Genomic DNA, 19761 nt, shown 5'->3' with positions numbered 1-19761 from the left:
AATCCGCACCAAGAACAACTGAGATATCAATTTGAAATAATAACAAAAAATAAAGCAAATTTGCATCTGGTCTATAAAAACTTTAAAACTCACTGCAACTCTTTACTCATTTAGAATCAAACAGCAGAGAGTATGCTACCAGCAATTAATTTTCAGCACGGCTTGCATTATCATTTCAAGGTCAGGTTTCACTGGCCATGCCTCAGTGGGAGCTTGTTTTCGAGGAGATCACTAAACACTGCTCACAAGGGAAACATCATTAAATATGTACTTGGAAAACTGAAATTACTTGCAATAACAACAACTGAAAAAGTCTGCCAGCCTGCCTCAACCCATTTACCCTCCAGACAGAAGCAGGTGTCCTTCAGTGAGCATTCACCAGCTACCAGATATACCACACATGGAATACCCAAGTCTACCCTTAACGAAGTTTGACCTTCTGACCACAGATCCAAACACTGGTGCGGTCCTGACGATGCCTGATGGGAACACAAACCTAGTGACCAATACTCTTGGGAAAAATTAAGAGCAGAACGCCTAAAAGGCAAATTATGCACCAAGGAGGCTGGAGTGGGGAGAAAGGGCAGACACTGCTGGCCCCAGCAGAGATCAGCAGCAGTCTCAATACATGGGATTACTACAACATGTGTATAACACGCAAGGAAATCTGACCTCTTCTATATCAGCAACTGGGATACCCAGACACTTATGCCACAAGCTTAATTTTCCACCTCTAGCAATTCTTTAAGGTTTTCTCCAAAATCGTCTTGATACACTTCAAAGATACCTTTAAAAAATAATCGGTAGGTTCCTTCCCTCCCTATCTTTAACTGGAAAAACATATCTCAAATTCTACTTCTTGGATGCTTATATATTTTTTCTAACTTCCAAACTACATTTATTTATAATCTACATAACAATTTATTTTTGTTTTATTTTTACCCCCAATGTAATTCTCTGACACAACTGTTAAGATGAAGTAACTCTTTCTCCCACCACAACCCGCCCTTACAATGCAGGGGTTTCTAAACAGTAACGTGAATTCAGGTTGGTACAGACATTCAGGCAGCTCATGTAATTTATGTACCCCACTCCCATGACTGACTACGACCAACACATGATGAGGACGCTGAGACAACAATTTGGAAAAAATGCACTGAAGATAAGTGGCTGCATCTTTGCAAACAATAGTGGGCAGGAACATACAGTTTTGTCTGGTTTTTCAAATTCATAAAATACTGCAGGTATGGATTTTTTTTCCTTCTTATCTGTTGTAATACACTGGGGAGAGAAAAATCGTTCTTCTCTTCTGCCTAGTTATTAAAGATATTATAACAACGTACAGAAAAATGTTTCAGTAAGCTGAAACCAATTTTATTTATTTTTTTTTACAAAGCTATCAGAATATTTTTCTTGAAATGGAGATATATTTCAAGAGATCTATGTGTTTGTGTATATACATGGTTTTAAATCTAAAAACAAAGGTTTCTCTATTTCTTTCCTATCTTTTTGCAGAAAACATTTCCAGCAATACCAATGAATGGTGATGGACATTCGCAAGCAATTGCTGGAAGCAATCAGGGATGGCAAGATTTCAATTCAATACTGAAGGCCAAATGAAGCTAGATCTTTTCCCATCCTTCAACACAGTGGAGAATATTGGTCTGCCTTCTTTTATTTTTATTCTTTTTTTTTTTTTTTTTAAGCAGCTAGCTAAGCAAGAACGATGGATTTTGAAACATGTATTTCACCATGACTCCTTCAGGAACTGTTCATGTTGGTTCTTAGCTCCATGACTGGGATAATTTCCATACAAAAGGCAGACGAGAAGACATCCTACCTCTTATTGCCACATGCTGTTTCCTGACCCCAGCCTTCAAGGATTAGCTGCCCCTTGTCTTCTCCTGCTACTCAGTTACAGCACTCAATGCCAGATTTTCAAAGGAAGAAGAGCAGCAAGGACTTGTAAGGGGCAGGTAGGTTCTTGTGTCCTGCAGTGCCTTGGTCTCTTCCCCAGTTTTCCAATACATGAGATCTTAGCTGCCAAATCTGGGTCTCACCATCTTAATGTCCTCTGGTCCCTTCAGCCCATATGAGTTTCTGCCCTGTTTATCTTCCCCTGAAGGATCTGGGAAGCCACGAACCACTTCCTCACATTAGTGGCCTCATAGATGAAGAAAGACTCCATCACCTTGCCAGACAACATGAGCTGAACTACATGGCCTAGAAGCAGCAGGGAAAGGGGAGCTTCAGTAGTGACGTGATGGTAAAGTCTACCAGCTAGTTCAATCCTAAGACAGCTGTGAGTATTTCAAGACCTCTTTTGCTCTCCCCCTCTATTTTTAAATAGGAAATGCTGTCCTTTCATATAAGGACTTAAGCTGATGCTGACATAGTAGATGATGGGGAAGAAGGGTTTTGGTAAGCAAATGCTGGCCTCACCACTTCAGAGATTTGCTCTGTCAGTGTGAACAGAAGGATCCTTCAGATAAAGCAAAGGGCCGGAGGGCCAGCAGCTACAGAGGATGCAGCCTGTTAACTCTTAGCACGCACACAGCAGCATCACCAATACAAATCCAGAGGTTACTGACTGCTATGAAGAAATTGATTTTAAAGATGCTCCAAGAACACCACAAAAATAGCAACAAAAAAAGGAAAGCAGGGATCAACCAGGTAGACACAAACTATGCAAGTCCAAAAGATATAAAGTCACAGGGAAACAGACTTGGTTGTGTCTGTCTTTACATCCAAGATCAACCCAAACCATTCTATGACTCTATGAGTCTATCAAAATAGGAAGGCCGGGGGGGAAGCACTGATGACAAAAAAAAATCTGTAGCCTTCTCACTGTTACAAGGCTACTTCTTCTAACGCAATTTAGCTTACAAAATAAAGGTGAAGCTTGCTACACAGAAACCTGCTACACATGCTTTAACTTTGCTAATAAACGTCATTCACAAAGTAATGCTCTAAAATATGCAGGCTCAAGCAATTTAAGTTTTTGCATGTTTTATGCATTTTAAGGCAAATAATTCTCTTTTAAATGTCAAAATGCATTTTTTATTGATTTTCTTTTTCTCCAACTGCCAGCAGAAACTCTCAAGTGAAAGAATTTGAAGGATTTTCTTGTCTGTTGTTGGTTTTCATAGCAAACTGTATGCACAAAAGCTATATTAAAGCAAGAGAGCAAAACTAAGTATTCAAAGTTTTAAAATGACACCTTTGAGATATCAGCAACAAACTTAATTCAATTTTCTTATGCATATGCACTGCGATATTATGTTTAAACACATGATTTTCCTTAAGGCAACATGGAAAAATCCATACATGAAAACAATGTCAACCAATGCTGTTGGCACATGCTGAAACAAACGTACGTGTATGTATTTTTCCTCTATACAGCTTTCAAATAATCAAACTAGATCGCAAAAGGCATGTCAGAGAAGAGACATTACTGACAGCTGCAGGAAAAAGTAAGTGCAGGAGCATCAGTGTCTTATCACATGAGCCCTCACACACATTTTATATGGAGAAGCACCCAGTCCACCAGCCACTCATCAGAGAACAGCCTGGAAGGTTTGCCTGGCCTGTAAGCTACTGAGGTTTGTTGTAATACTATCTCCCCAACTCACCATTTGTTTCAGCACATGCTAGGGTAGTTTATCTATCAGTTTTCTGTGCTGATGAAGACATACTACAGAAAAAGGGTCCTCAATTTGCTCCATAAATGAATGAAAAAAAAAAAAGAAAGCCAGTTATCCTAACTCTCTAACAAATGGATCCTGTAATTGCAGCTAAGAAAAACTTACACTACTGCTTTAAAATGAAAACAACAGAAACACAGGCATAATAAATAGATATCAGGTTATTAGAAAAGTGATTCTCGCTATACATGAGATATTGTTTTGTTCTTAAATTTTCTCGTATCTTATTCAGGTCAAGTATTTTGAATTTTCAAATCCTTCAAAAATATGAGAACAGTGGGTTATTTCACCACACCACAGGTTAAGAAAAAGCAGCAAGTTCCAGGACGGCACTAAATATTACTGGAGGAGTTTTTTGTTTTGTTTTGCCTATTTTATAGCGCACAGAAGAACAATTCCTCATTTTTATGGATGATAATTTAATTTCTCCTTACATATACAGAAATATAACAGTTCCAACAGTAGTATTTATTACTTCAGAATTAAAGCAAGTTTACTGTAATGAAATGTATTTCATCAATATGCAGAATATCGTAATGACAGTGAATACTGTCATTGAAAGGGAGGATATCACTGATACACAAGATGTAGAGCTTCTCTATCAGCTACTGCAAAAATAGGTTCCCACTGAGAATTCAGAAAAAAAAAGCAAGAAATGCTGACATAAAACCCAGCAGACACATACACACGCATAGCTGGGAAGACAGTAGAAAAAGAATGATTCCTTCTCTCCACGCTATTGTGGGAATTAGTAACACAGCTATCGGGCTACTCAGTTCAGATAGGAGAATGGACTCCAAAAGAGCAGCCAGCTTTAAGAAGGGCTTGCAGTTTCACGATTTTCCTAACCCACAATAATTTATAGGCTACCAAAAACAAAGCCCCTCTCTTTTAGCGTATTCAAGGCACCTCTGCAGTCAGCTTCAAAGGAAACTGGGTGACTATTTCCCCATTTCAGTCAGTATACAAAGCCCATTCACTATATATTAGCTGAGCTCCAGCAGAGAAAGAACTTGACAAGTCAGAAGCTGAAGCAATATGTGTCAAAGAGATTGAATTCCGCTTTCATATTAGTACAGAAGACAACGGTGCATGATTATTGCTTGGAGCATGTGGTTGTTTAGGGGATAATGCTAGCACCTTAACACTGAGAAGTAATGGAAATTGTCTGTCTTGTTCTCATTCTTCCTGAGACAGTCACTTGTGATATGTCTTGTTACACTGCCAGGTCATTTCTCTCTTCAGGCTCCTTAAATATCACCTGTCCAAGTTGACAATACATCTCTCAAATGATGACATTATGCTTTGTCCCTTGCTAAATAGCTAGACACTCACTTTACCAAGGATGAAAAGTTACACTTTACTTGCAGAAATTAAAACATTACAGGTCGGCCACTATGTTAGAGCTCTGCTTCCCAATGCTGCCCTATCTGCAAGGACACTCAGCCCCCACAGCCTCATGGCATCTTTCTCTGCAGCAGCCCAGGCTCATGTCCCCCTTTATGTTGTTCTTCCTTATAGCTCAACTCAAAGAGATGGGCTCATTTATTAAAATTTTCAAACAGACAAAAGAAAGCATATGAAATAACTTCCACCTACTTTTAAACACCATGACATCCACTGAGAGGAACTCTATTGCAGAAGTTGCACTGCTTTGAGTACCCGATTTTCTCTCACCAGCAGTTATTCTGTGCAGAAAACAACAGACTCTGCTCCAAAAAACAGACCTTCAGCACCAGAGATAAGAGAGTTTCTTTATGAGCTGTCAGTGCTATGCGATACTTTAGCCCTCCCAAAACCTCCCAGAGTAAGGCATAGGATGAAACACAGAAAGAAGGATGGCAAGAGTAGTAGTAGGATATTTAAAACCAGATTTTTGCAATGCAGGGTTAAAAAACATATATATATTGTAAAGGTTACAAGCTCTTTTTTTGTAGTTGTTCTTCTTTCCTATTGCTGTGTATTTGTTTCCTGGCCCAAGTTACTATCTAGACAGGGAGACAGAAGGATGCCCATCATACCTGTACATGATGGCTGCTCTTCAGAGGCTGGGAAAAAACACACATGGGCACATGTGTGTCCACTGAGAGAATATGTCAAGTGTCAAAGAGATTAGTTTTAGGAGAAAAAAGTGCACAATGGAAGCATCTGACATTTTCTAATTTAAGTCTGTCCACAAGGCAGACTTTCCCAGTGTGCTGAAAGGAGAGCACGGCTTCCACAGAACCTGCACCCCGCGGGTCACAGCAGCCCAGCTGAAGCCTCACCCCTTGGAACCCACAGCACATCCATTTTCAAGAGATCGTTAAATCACCTGGAGTCATCACAGAAATAATTGTACAGGTTCAGAGTTGCCACCTTAAACTTGCAAATCCTTTCTTAAACATGGAGACAAGTAAGCTGATTTGCAAAGGCAATACTGAAGAGTGGTAGCACTTTTGTTTCCACTGTGGGAACCAGACCAAATTAATACAGGGGAAAAAAACCTAAGTTTGTGAACTGACTTTATTTAAAGCACATGGCAACTAGTAAATTCAGGACTAAATAATTCACAGTAACACATAAAGATCACGTTTATATGCTTTTATTGATTTCTATACAATCTAACTGCTGTCTATGTTTTTTTCTCATTGTATAGACTATGGGTATACACTGACTATGCTCATGAGTAAAGTGACAATGAAAAATGCCTACAATCTTATATTTCAAATTTGCATTCACCACCTTTTCCAATTACCACTAAGTAGGATAAGTTGTATCTACTGAACTTTTACTTGCTTCTTTTCTGTATAATTTCTCATACTATATTAATCATCATGTGATCTGCAAACCTTCTGCAAGCACATTACCCAACATGAATGACTTCTGCAACATATTATTCCTTCTTCCATCCACTGTTTAGACAAAAGCATCTGTATTTTTGCTTCTAACTTTTAAATTGTGTTTCACAGTTAAAGGGAAGGAATATCTGGCGTTGGAGGGGTGGTAGGCTAGTGGTCAAAAAGAAAAAAAAATAAAATGAAAGAAAAAGCTGAGCAACTGAAAACTTGGTAAAGGTAACCTAAGAAGTCTTAGAGGTGAAGTGGCACACACACACAAAAGGAACATGTTCAACTAGCATGATCCCCAATTACGGTCATTCAGAGAATAAGAGACAAGTGAAAATGCAGCAAAAAAATATTAGGTTCAGGAATACATTGATCTCCACTGATATCTATACAGTATAATTTCTACATTCTTCCCACACTCTCCACCCCATCCCTTGCTGTATCAAGTGAACACCAAGAATAGACTGCATGGACAGACACAAAGAAACACTGGTCACGCTAGAAACTGAATGCAAAGCAGTTGTTTATTTTCAAGGGAAATACCTCCACAGAATAAAAAAAAAATTGTAACAAAATCTGTCACCGAATGAACAAAAATTTACTCTCTAATGTATGATCTTCATTGTACTAAATTCTAATTACAAACTATTTATCTGTGGAAAGCGTTCAGACAGATAAAACCAAGATCTCCTTGCAATCAGCACAATAAAAGTAAGAGAAGCGTTTGTTCTGAATAAATCACGAGGTAAATGAAAATGAGAAAAATTGCTGGGGAAACATGCATATTAATCCTGATTTCCTAATGGTATCAAGACACAAAGTTAAATGATTTATCAAAGGTGACAGAAGAGCCACAAACACAAAGCAAGTTCTTGAATGGTAGTTCAGCACTATCTTTTAAGGTCTTTATTTCTAGGAAATACGGCACAATAGAACTAGTTTACTTCTTTGTATCAATAATCATCTAAGCTGCTACATGTTGTAAACTGTGAATGCTGTAACATCGTTTTCCCAGTGGGTGCCCATGTTCTGAAATTTCAGCCTAGTAGAGTTCATTTTGCAGAGCGAAGAAGGTACTTTGTTGAATATATTTTCCCTAGTCCCTCACAAAACTCCATAAAATAAAGGTAATAAACTGCAAAATGGGTGCTTATGGTACTGTTAGTATCTGAAATGTTTTAATTACCTGAATGATAATTAAGCATGTTGCCATTTCAAAGAGTAATGAAATAGCTTTCAGCAATTAATAATGACCTGGAAAACAAATTGCATAAATGAAATATTTTAAAAGGTAATATGAAAAATACTAATGTACCCATGAAATGGTACACTGTTTATGCAGTGAGGTTAGAGATGCGAAACAAGGAAAATAAATTTCAACTACATGAGAAATTATTGCCTAAAATCACATCTAAGAATGCTATTAATTCTGGTCATGTCATGTATCCTTAACAACGAGATTTTGTTTCCAGATTCTAAGTTTCTGCCAGAATTCTCTTTTTCTGGTTTCTTAATCCTCCTGACAGTAACCTCTTGTACACCACCATATCTTTAATTCTATAGAACAGGATACTACACAGATTTGGGGAGGGGTTGGGGAGATGGGAATAAAAGGCTGGGTTCAGAAGGAAAGTAATTTGGCAAGATATTTCAAATATTCACCTTCACAAGGTTTAAGACATTCTCCAATACTAAGCAAAAGGTGAGAAAATTTGCTGTGGTTTCTACAGCTGAGCAGTACAGTGCCCCAGTGCCAGCCGTAGTGGCCAGTGATCCCCAAGGGCTGTCAACCCACACCCAGGGCCTCAGCCCCTCCTTTTCCCACACTGTACATATGAACTACTCCAATTTTATTATCCTGCAGTTGGCCTACCTGAAACATAAACCAGCAGCACTCAATTCAAACCTCTGCAAATTAATAAGCAAATTCTTTTTTTGGAGTGGGCTTTTTCTACCATTTTCATAATCTTCTGCGATTTGCCAGCTTTATCACAGTTAAATTTTCTTTATAAAGTACATGGGAGTATTCCTGACAGGACCCAAACAGAAATATTTATTCAATTAATCCATAAAAATGGGTTTAGATATATCAGCCAGTTCTTCTCCATTTGAGTTGATTTTATTCTGGTTTCTTAATAAAAATGTTTTATATCAAATTAAATGCATTAGAGAAGAACAATATCGCCTTTATTAACCAAATCTGTAATCTAATTTTTAAAAAATCAAGTTATTCTGACAAGATCAGTATTCCATAAAGCTGTTGACTGTCTCTAATTATATTACTTTCTTAATTCTTCATTAATCAACCCTTGTATTGGCTGTTCCATTATTCTGTTTAGAATTAAAGTCAAGATGACAAGCTTTTAATTAATTGGGTGATCTTGATCCTTCATGTCAGTATTTTTAATGTTTGTTTCCTGGTCATCTGGAACTTTCCAGGACTGCTCCAGATTTTTATTTTTCTTAAAACAGTAAACAAAACCGGGTAAAATTAAGAGTCCTGACAAGCGATTTTTGGATGCTGGACCTACTGACCACCTGAGGTGCAACTTGCATGAGCTGCTGCTTTATATGCTTCTCAATCTACTGTTATAATAGAAGCTATTTCATTATCATACCATACAAAAGCATCACCTGATCCATTCCCCCTCTCAGCACCAGCAGAAGGATTTATTCAGAAATAAAAAGAAGAAAGTGAAATTCACTCAGTACTGCCTCACGCAGTCTAGATGCAAATTAGTAGGAAAGGATTATGCTACCCACTTTAAAAATGAAAAGAAGTTTAAAAAATGAAAAAGTAAACGAGAATCAAATGGAAAACAAAGATTTATCTAGCAGAATAAAGACCAAAGAATCAATGCCGATAAGAACCAAGGCTTTAGCGAAGCCTGTCCTAACCTTGGAGGATGTTATCCTGAACTTCATGCAGATCTCACGCTAGCAAGAATGACATGATGTCTCTCTGTAATGGCTTTGGGGGAGAAAGACACATGAGGGAGAGTGAAAGGAATAATGAATGCATCTGGGAAACCTCATCAACATCCCTCCCCTTGCAGCACATGTTGCTGACACTGCTTCCATACAATCATATGATCACAGAATCATTCAATTTGGAAGAGACCCTCAAGATCATCGAGTCCAACCATAACCTAACTCAAGCACTAAACCATGCCCCTAATTAATTTCCTCTTCCACCATTCCACATCATCACTCCTGCTACTCACAGCCCTCCCTACCTACTCCACGCTACTCCCTTGATAGCACCAAAATAAGAGTGAAAAATGTGTGCTCCGAAAACTGTGCATTTAAGTGCTGCAATGACCAGAGCAACTTTCAAAATCTTATTAAAATTTTCCCTGCTGAATTTTTAATAGAGTGATAAATGAAAGTACAATAAAAGCCAGTCCTATAAAAGTTTGTTGTATTTAGGTACTTACCAATTTTCAAACACTGTAAAAATAATACTGCACTCCTAAACAGTTGAGAGACCTTAATTATGAAAGCAAACTAAAGTGTCAAGCACACTAATAAATCATACTAAAAATGATTTACTTCAGTTGAAATTAAAAATTTCAGTTCAAAAAAGAGCTCCAGTCTTCTCAAAGGGTAAGATTATCTCAACCTGCAACCACGTTCTTCAGAAGCGAATACAGATCAAAAATCTCTGAATACCAGTCCTCACACTCTGAAGAAGCTGTAATGAGGCTTTGAGTTATCTGGCCCAGGTGCACCCACATAATTTTCAAGTGCTGTAATATGAGTTATTTCTCACATCCATTCTTTTACAGCTGGAATAGGTGCCATGTATTAATGTAGTGCAATACATTTTCTTGCCACAGACAGTGCTCCTCTTGGAAGTGTGATCTATCGACTAGTTACACGCACTTTAGATAAATCATGATGGTCTCAGTACTACAGCACGCTCCACTCTGGGAAAAGCTGCTGAACAAGCCAAGATGAGACATGAGATGGAGGAATCACTCACAAGACAGGGGAGCTTTGGGTGGAGTTGGCAGCTGCTCCTTTTCCTCCCTCAGCCTCCATCACACAGCTCTAAGTGATATCCCTGACCTAGTGTCCTTCACCAGAAAGAGAGACACTAACTCCAACTGAAGGACTTCTCTCAACTCAGTGGACTTTGCACTGAAGCCCTGACTGGTCAGCGTGTTAGGTACCAATGACAATAACCATGTCTTGCAGTAGATAACACATCTGCCCACTGGTAGAGACTTCAGAAAGAAGACAGAGGAAGAGGTCACTGCACACAACAGAGGCTTTGAAAACTGGGTGGCCACACTAGAGAAACCTACCTAACTCGGTCTGCTCCTCTAACCTCAAGTGAAGAGCATCAGTGTGATTAAATAGCCACAGCGAGATTTACTTCTGGGAATGACCCTATACAATAAAGAACCAGCCATGAACAAAGCTTATCCCAAAAGTGAAGTATGTGAGAATTCAGGAAATCCACGTCTCATTGGATAACGTGGCACTCGCGGTGACGCAGGAAGAAAGTTTCCAGATAGTGCAGATGGAGCTTGCAGCTGCAAATACCAAAAAAAAATGATACTATGTAAGGCTGATGATAGCAAACAAAAAAAGCTGAAAACTAATTTAGGGGAGGTCAGTGTATGAACTTGCAGTTTACTGCCAATTCAACCGAGTCATCATCGTTGTGCTCCTTTGAAAAAGAGGAAACCATGCTTAATTTAGAGAATCTGACAAGAACTTGGCTCAGCAGTCTGCCTGGTCTCCTGCTAGGTAACTCAGCTGCACTACAGTCCTTTCTTATGGATATAAGCATCATTAGGATTCTATATGTGGTACGAGCATCTGAACAGTGGCAAGCAGCACAATAAGCAGAGTATGGTCATATGTCCAAATCAGACAATGGTCCAAATCAGATAGCTCTTCTACAGTATGTTCTCTCAGTAACAATTCTGGTATTCAATCCTAAAACGAACATGATTAAGTTACTTAGTCCAGACTTCCTCTATTGTTTAAATACCTTTTTGTTCATATCATAGCCAACTGGTAAACCTATATGGAACAAGAGACTGGTGCATTTGGTATCTGCTAGCGAGATCTTAAATGTTTCCAATTACTACCTGGCCAAAAGCCCAGAAACAGTCATGAGTGCCAAACACATTTGTAAAAAACAACAGCAACTTATAAATATTGCTGTAATGTGAGCTCTTCTGCAACGATAAATGTAAAATAATTTTTAAAAGTATCACATTCATTTAGTTTCAAGTGGTTCATCTTCAGCTTATTCTAATAAAGTGTTCAACTTTGAAACAACAAAAACATAAGTAATAGCAACATGTTATTTCAGTGCTCAAAATATATTTAAGCTCCTCTTTAAGCTATATTGTAAGTCTCTAATGATACCTAGTTAGAGGGGGAAATGGTAAAGATTCTGTTAAAAACACTGAGATAACTGCTTTGCTGTAAAGGTAAATATTTTCCCTGTCCACTTAGAAAAAAATATGAAAAATTTAACATTTTAATGTATTTTTATTAGCTTTCCAAGATTTAAAGAATAATTTAAGATGCACTACTGCAAGAAACACAGATGAAGAGCACAGTTTATCCATTCAGTGCTGTATTTTCCAGGACCCTCCTTTGATGTTGATTGTACCCAATTTTGCAAGCTCACTGCCTCACATCCCAACATCCCAAATCCTCTTGTGCAATACACAACAAAGTCTATAAATCGTGTTCCCCACCTGGAACCCTTCACCTCCACTCTGCAAGCGTAAAAGCTAAACACCACTGACCAAAGTAGCACTGCATACATTGCACTGCATCGACACAAGCAGACTCTATATTGCACTGACCCTTTTACTTGATTTATTTTTAAAATTAGATACAATTTTTATAAAGCCAGAACAACATTTTCATTTTCCAGATAGTCATGCAATGTCACTTTCTCCATGATAACATCACTGGGGTCCTTCTGTTTAAAATCCCAAGAAAAAGAACAGAAGCCTTAAGCTTGCTTTTTATTGCTTTCTGATGTTTCCCCAATTTTTGCCTTTTTTGTTTTGTTTTGTTTTTTAATAGACAGGAGTTCAGCAGTAACCCATAGTCTACGCACAATGTTTTTAAAAGTAATAAATGTGCAAATTGTAAACAAAGAATCTGTGCTTGAAAAAGGCAGGCAGAGAACAGCCCAGCTCCCAAACCTTCTGCTGCAGGTGACCAGACCCCAGCGCTGCACTGCTGAGCCAGCATCCCCATCGTTCTGCCTCGAGGCAGTGACTCTTGCCGATCACTCGTGACAGATAATGATTTCGAACAACAGAATAATAATATTATCAATACATATTAGTCCATTCTCAGCTCTGAGAAAGCTATAAAGCTTCCCCTCCCCCTTGCTCATTTTATTATAGAAACCAAATAATATAGGCAACAGTTTACTAATAAGAAGTCGTTTGGAAAAAAAGAAAAAACAAGAACACCCAGGACTTTTTTCTCCAATTGCTCTACAATTCTTTATGTTTTACTGAAAATCACACCCTTGCACTGAACTTCAGTAAAGTAGGAATGAATGAGCAATTCCACCGTGTACATATATTAAATTCTGGACAGGCTGAACTATTGACCTCCTTTGCCACTAAAATATCAGTTAATCATAAAACTGAGCTGTGAGCTATTACTCAGAGGCAGCAGCCAATGTAAGAGAATAACTTCTAACTTAGAGTTGATAAAGCAGGCTAAGTGGAAAATTTTAGATTACCACATATTTTCTACATCCCCCCCAAAGGAAAGGCAATCGCAACTCAGAGAATACACTCAAAAGGACAACACACTCCAAAGCCCTAGAAAACAGCCTTAAGGATTACTTTTGATTAAGGTGCTACCCCCTGCCTCTGGTTTTTAAAATGCTTGAGAAGTGAAAAATTTGAGCAATGACACTGGGGAAGAGGTGAAGTCGCCCTGAAATAAAGCCCAGGTGCCCTGCAAGGATTGATGGGGAGGAAGGAGCTTCCAGCATCAGCAGCTTGAAATGATTTGTGCCCAACCACATGCAGCCAGGAACACAACGCCGCACTTGGCACCGGCTCCAGCGGTGCTTAAGGCATGGAAATACAAAACATACACCCAGCTGTTAAGGAGAGTGTCGGAGAAGAATGTTTTGCTTCTCATGTTTTAGTCCTACTTCAGTCACTTCAAACCACTCAGTGGTTTCATATATTTGACTGCTCAGCACTATCTGTAATTGCAGACTGATAAAACGACATGCGAGTTTTCTAGCAAAATGCCATCACTCAGCTTTAGCGCAGATCACCTGGGAAATGCTGGGTAGACAAACAGGCTGGTGGAGAACTTTCGACTAGCAGAAGAATTATCTCTTAATTAGAAAACAATTTTGCTTAGCATTTGTGGAAACATCTACGAAAAGAGTCACCAGACGCTGGGTTTGCTATGACGAAGACAGAGAAGTCTCTAAAAACCTAATAATAAAAGTGCACGTCTCATATCGAGATAAATACAATCATCACCCAAATCGTTCAAAAGTAGGATACATCTCCAGCAAATCACAAGCCAACCGATCAATAGCATGTTATTAAGAAATGTCATGAGATTATAAATACTGAATGAATTATGGAAAAAAACATTTTCAATCTTCATTTGAAAACAATGTTAATATTTGCTTAGATATTAAATAAACAGAAAGCAGAATACTAACCTAATCTTATTGATGTGTCACTGAGTTTGCTATCATTGCTACCTGGAATGTAAACACTAAAAACTCATCAGATCAACGTTCGCTAATGTGTGGTTTTTAATCAGTACAGAAAGCAGTCAAACTTCATGTTGAAAATTCCTTTATTTCCCGCCACTCCATTTGATGCTGAGCAGATAATCAATTATAATTTGTTTCAGAATCTGAACTAATATGTACAAAACTTGTGGAAAGACAAAATTGACAAAGAACATGGAAAGAAAAGAGAGTATCTGTCTGAAAAATAAGCAATCTTGTCAGAAACAAGAATTAGGAATAATTGAAGAATTGCCAGAAAGAAGATATTGCTGCAGAGATGTCATCTAATATAGCACAGTAAATCACCTGCCAGTCACACGAACACCAGCAGCAGCAAAGTCTGCAGGGTGAGCTATTCCATTATTAGCTCTACCTTTCCTTATAAATCTTCTCTTCAGAAGAGACTAATTTTGATGTTTATAGTTTGCTTTTTATGAGTAAAATATTTTAAAAAATATTCCTATTGACTCGAGTTTGCAGTTATCTTACAGAAGCCTTGGGAGAACACTGTGCAAAAGGAAGGTCTGTCTTCATTTTCCAGACGGCTGAAGAGGTGGCTGGGTGATCTGCCGCTTGACCCGGTGCCATCCCTGACACATCCCTGATGCTGGACACAATCCTTCAGTCACCACATACACTTCCTGATTCTCCTTTTTCTAACTGAAACTGGTTAATAGTAACATTTCTTAACCTTCACTTTCATGGAATAAGAAAAAAACAGCCTTTCTCTAAGGTAAACAACTCAAAATTTTATTAATATTAAAATAATAGTCACAGAAGTTCATTTTTTTTTCAAGTATCTTTTAATCTGCTTCATTTTATAGTGGATTAAATTAAGTTGAAAATTTGTCTCAAGTCAGACTAGATTTTAGTGCCTTATATGTGATTGTTAAGTTAAAAACAAATAAAAAATAAAATCACACTCAAAATAACATTGTTTCCCCTAACTGGCTTCTAAAAATATGTCACTTAAATAATGACTTCCTTTCTTTTTCTTTCCCATTAAAAAGCTTTAGTCTGTCACAGACTGTGCAAATGAAATTATATTTTTTTCAAGCACCGAGAAAAAGAATCCAAACATTTGGGATCTGTTAGTCTCAGCTTGGTCTCTTTAAAATAGAAGCTGTTTTCCAATTCCTACTTTTTTAGAACAATGCCTAAACCAATTCAGTACAATAAATCAATGCTTTAATCTTACTTAGATCTCAACAACTGTCTTGTTAACCGAGATAGACACATATATTTTTACTTCACAGGAAGGACAGACTAAATGATAAATAAGATCACAAATTCTAAAAAATGCCTTCAGTTTAGTCTTGCTCCAGCTGTGTGTCTCAGCTTCTGACAGTACTATGCCCTATTTCAAAAAAGTCTGACTGATTTTCTGAGATTCATACCTAATGACCTAGACCATTTGAAGTTCTGGCTTGTGATCCTTAAGTACACAAAATGGGTGATTATCCACGCTTAGATGAGAACTTGAATAGCTGTCCCACTGAGGTCTGTCACCAATTTGTGAAAAAAATATTTCATTTATATTCTCATATATATTCATACATATAGGTGACACATAGAAATTTGCAGCTGCAGCTGTTCTTCCTTACTATTTTAGTGCAGCTTTGAATAGAAGGTTATCAGTAGTCTGCTAAATCTAATACAGTGCAAACTTTAAAATACCGTAAATCAGGCCCTAAAAATCATGATATTAGGGAAAAAAAAAAAAAACACAATTTAATTTCTGCTTATTTGCTCCCCCTCTGATGTTCAAATCTATAATTTTTCTCCTCTGCAACTATGAGATGTAGGCATTATCTTTCTTCTTATGAAAGCTGAGATTAAAATAACTTTAAGTAGCTTTAGAAGGAACAGGATATAACACAAGTTGGCAGTACTTAATCTTCTAGGTGCTGGCCACAGAGGGGCACTAAAAAAAACAGCAGCAGACTCCAAGATTCAGCAGCACACGGTTTTGGTGGTGGTAGGTCAAAAATTGAGAAAAGAAAACACTCCATGCATATTTGCTATTGTATTTTAGGAGTTGCAAGGGATTCTGGCAGGCCATGCACTTCTACTTGGAAAAAGAAAAATTACCTAAAAATATACCACATTTTTGGAAAATTCTATTGCTTAAACAGATTGTTTTTCCATGCAAGTACCTTTATGTGCAAGTTACCTAAAGTGCAAGTGAAAATACAAGGGTGAGAAAACAGGTGGTTTGTCCTTTCTAGAAATAACGTCTCCTTCCTTGCATTAGGAGAAGTAAGAGGCTTTCCTAGCTTTCTAACATCCCATCTCCTAAGCTACTGCCCAGCTACTGCTACAGCAACCTAGAGCAGGGGTGTCACACTCATTTTGACTGGAGGCCACATCAGCCTCACAGTTGCCTTCAAAGGGCCAAATGTAATTTCAGGACTGTATAGATGTAACCACTCCTACATTCTACAGTCCTAAAATTACATTTGGCCCTTTGAAGGTAACCATGAGGCCGATGTGGCCCTCGGTGAAAATGAGTTTGACACCCTTGACCTAGAGGGGGACTGGGCAGAGCAGGAGACACAGCAAATCCACAGCAAACTTGTGGATCCTGGGGGTGCCAAGGGAAACCTTAAGTTCTGCTGCAAGTTAATGAGAGCCAACAAGCCCACCAATCAATTAAATAATTAAATACGTAGTTTTCTTTGGTTGTATTCCAAAGCAGCACTCACCTGCACATTTGGTCCTGGTGATGAGTGGTGGTCCTGGCTGCCCAGTCCCACCTTCACCTGGTCTGGTGAGCAGGACCCGAATCTCGTACTCGGTGTCAGGGTCCAAGTGCCAGAGCTTGTAAGTTGGTGCATTGACGGCATGGGTTTCAGTCCAGGTCCCAGATGTCATTCGGTACTCCACTTCTTTCAGGATAATGGGTCCATCCCCAATGATCGAGTTGGCATTCAGCTGAATGAGCAAGTACGTGGGCCCAACGCCCAGCAGCTGCGGGGGTGCTATCGGCCGAGGAGGCTCTGTAGAGGAGATTAAAAAAAAAAAAAAAAAAAAAGTCAGAGATAAAACAAAAGCTGGCAAAGCCATTAAGAAGAGGGCTCTTTCCACAGAAAGTTGTTAGGTTTGTTCACCAAAGATTTCAAAGTTAAAAAGCAAAATTACATCAATGAAGAAGAGCTGTCAGCTGATGGAATCAAGCGGCGAACCACTGGCATCTGCCCTATGCTATTTTTTCCATTTAAAAATCTCAGCTAGGACCACAAAATCCTATCTGATTTATATGTTGCTGCTACTTACTTTTTTTTTCCTGAAAAGAATCTAAGTTCATGCCCATTTATATAATTTACTATGGCAATAGCTTGAGATTTTCAGAAACATAACTGATATTCTTTGTTGACAGAAGCCACATACATACTTCCCTTGAAGAAATTGTTCCAATAGTTCATATACTATCCCAGCACAAATATTCTTAAAAATGAGTATCACTGTGGTTCATTTGAAACCTACCAGATGCAGTTAGGGTAAAAGATATGAATACCTCTAGCAGGCATCCAGAACACCCTGCACCAAGCAAAACTGCCAGAAGAACGACAGAATAAAGATGTAGAGCAGCAACGTACAACATCATTTTATTCTTCAGTGACTTACTACTGATTTAGAAACTCAAACAGTAAGATGTATGTTGCCTTTTGTCTTCCTCTGTTGCCATCAGCTTCTGCCTAAATATTTCAACACAGTTACAAAGTGAAAAGGTAACAATGGACCAAACAGGGAGGTGGGGTCCCCCTTATGTTTACATACAGAAGCAGCAGCACATTGCCTTGGTGTGATTTATTTAAAGAAACACATCACAAGCAACATACACTTTTCTAATAAAATGAATCCACTGATAAACACTGAAGGTTCATTTTCATTCCAGATGGCTCATATTTCAACTAATTTGTTTCAGTTAATTAGGCAACAATGCTAAATCCAAAGCACACAGGGGTTTCGCACAGCAGCGATGCAGAACTAACAATGCCGCAACTCTAAGCGGGTAGAGGGATCTCATGGTCAGTACATTAAAAATAACATTTAACCCTAGACCATAAGATTTCCCTAGAGGAGTGCCCTTCTCATCAGTGCTCCCCCAACCCCTCAGCACAAGAGAAGTTAACGTGCAGAACCATTGCACATACTCTGCCTCCCAGGAACAACCCCACCAGTGCCACTGACACAGCTCGTGGGCAGCGGTGACAGAGGGACTCACTGAGGGCCTCCAGACCTCCTCTGACATCCCATCCTCCCTGCATGGCGAAGTTCAGCTAACGACTCCCTGGTTCTCTACAGCCAGCAGAAAAATTTCCCCTCCTGATGCCAGAGCTGGCTCCCAACAGTGTATTTATCAGCTTTGTAAGCAACCAAGTTTCCCACGTTTCGCTACAAAAGGCTTTCATGCAGACTTTTTCTAAATTAGCTGTCTCTCAAGCCGCTTTGTTTGGAGACCAGGGAATTCGTGAATGTACCGTAGTGGCTGCAAGCGGAGCTCATTTGCTTCTCCTGGAGGGAAAAGGTGAGCACTCCAAGGTGTTTCCATTCGTGCTTTGGGATATACCAAACTTTAGAAAGTATCTCAATTAATTATTAACATGCTTTACTAAGAAATGTGCACATGAACCAATTTAGATCCCTGCCTGCATCAAAGCTCAGATATGGAGGCAGGCTTAACGACAGCAGTTTATTTGCTGTGGAACTAACACATTAAATGTCAAACTAATGAATTCTAAGGTCAGTGCATATTATGGCAGAAAACATAATCGTTGATGAGCATGATACACTACCAAGTCCGAGTTATAAACCTCTAAAACATAAGGTTAAGCTTAGAAGTATACACTTAGATTAAGAGCATGATTATCACAAATAAAACCTCACATTAACGAGACTAATATACCGTCACATATTAAATTTTTATGTTAAGAGGTAAAGAGTATTCTTATATTAGCATTTTGTTTTTAAGCTCTTGAGGACAAGGAGACTTATTTATAAAGTCTCTCCCTGTTCCAATAAATTATGCATGAATTTTAATCAGTTAGCAAATGAACAAGTAATTGTTCTGCAGCATTATTAATATTCTTCATAATACAATACACTATCAGAACCAGAGGTGAGGTGCAATCAGAAATCCCAAAAGTACACTAAATATCAACTGAAGCATGCAATCCCAATATACCAGGATAAAATTTTCTGATGTTGCCCAATTAATTTTCTATTAATTATTCTCATTCATTATTCTATAACCAGTTCCATCAAATATTCCCCAATTATAATTTCAAATCACAAAATTTCCTTTCATTTATACAGCAAACCAAAACTGTTACAGCTTAAAAATTGCCATTGAGAACTAAAAGACAGAACAAAGCCATCATTAATATTTTGGTTGCCATTCCCGTAGCAAACACCACATTTCTAATACTCCTCTTCCAGTGGGTTTTTAAACATAATT

At 38.4% G+C, this 19761-nt stretch overlaps 1 protein-coding gene across 8 annotated transcripts in view; it reads right to left on the bottom strand.

The window, feature by feature from the left end:
• Positions 1-19761, bottom strand: part of PTPRK (protein tyrosine phosphatase receptor type K) — a 407780-nt gene that overhangs the window by 152804 nt on the left and 235215 nt on the right. For all 8 annotated transcript variants that reach the window (XM_071806572.1, XM_071806569.1, XM_071806570.1 and 5 more), the window contains exon 7: positions 17006-17299. In XM_071806572.1, the coding sequence (XP_071662673.1) occupies positions 17006-17299 (294 nt within the window). The remainder of the gene's footprint in view (positions 1-17005; positions 17300-19761) is intronic.

The sequence above is a fragment of the Patagioenas fasciata genome, chromosome 3 (assembly GCF_037038585.1).
Source record: "Patagioenas fasciata isolate bPatFas1 chromosome 3, bPatFas1.hap1, whole genome shotgun sequence".
NCBI lineage: Eukaryota > Metazoa > Chordata > Aves > Columbiformes > Columbidae > Patagioenas > Patagioenas fasciata.
This window is presented reverse-complemented; position numbering and strand designations above follow the sequence as displayed.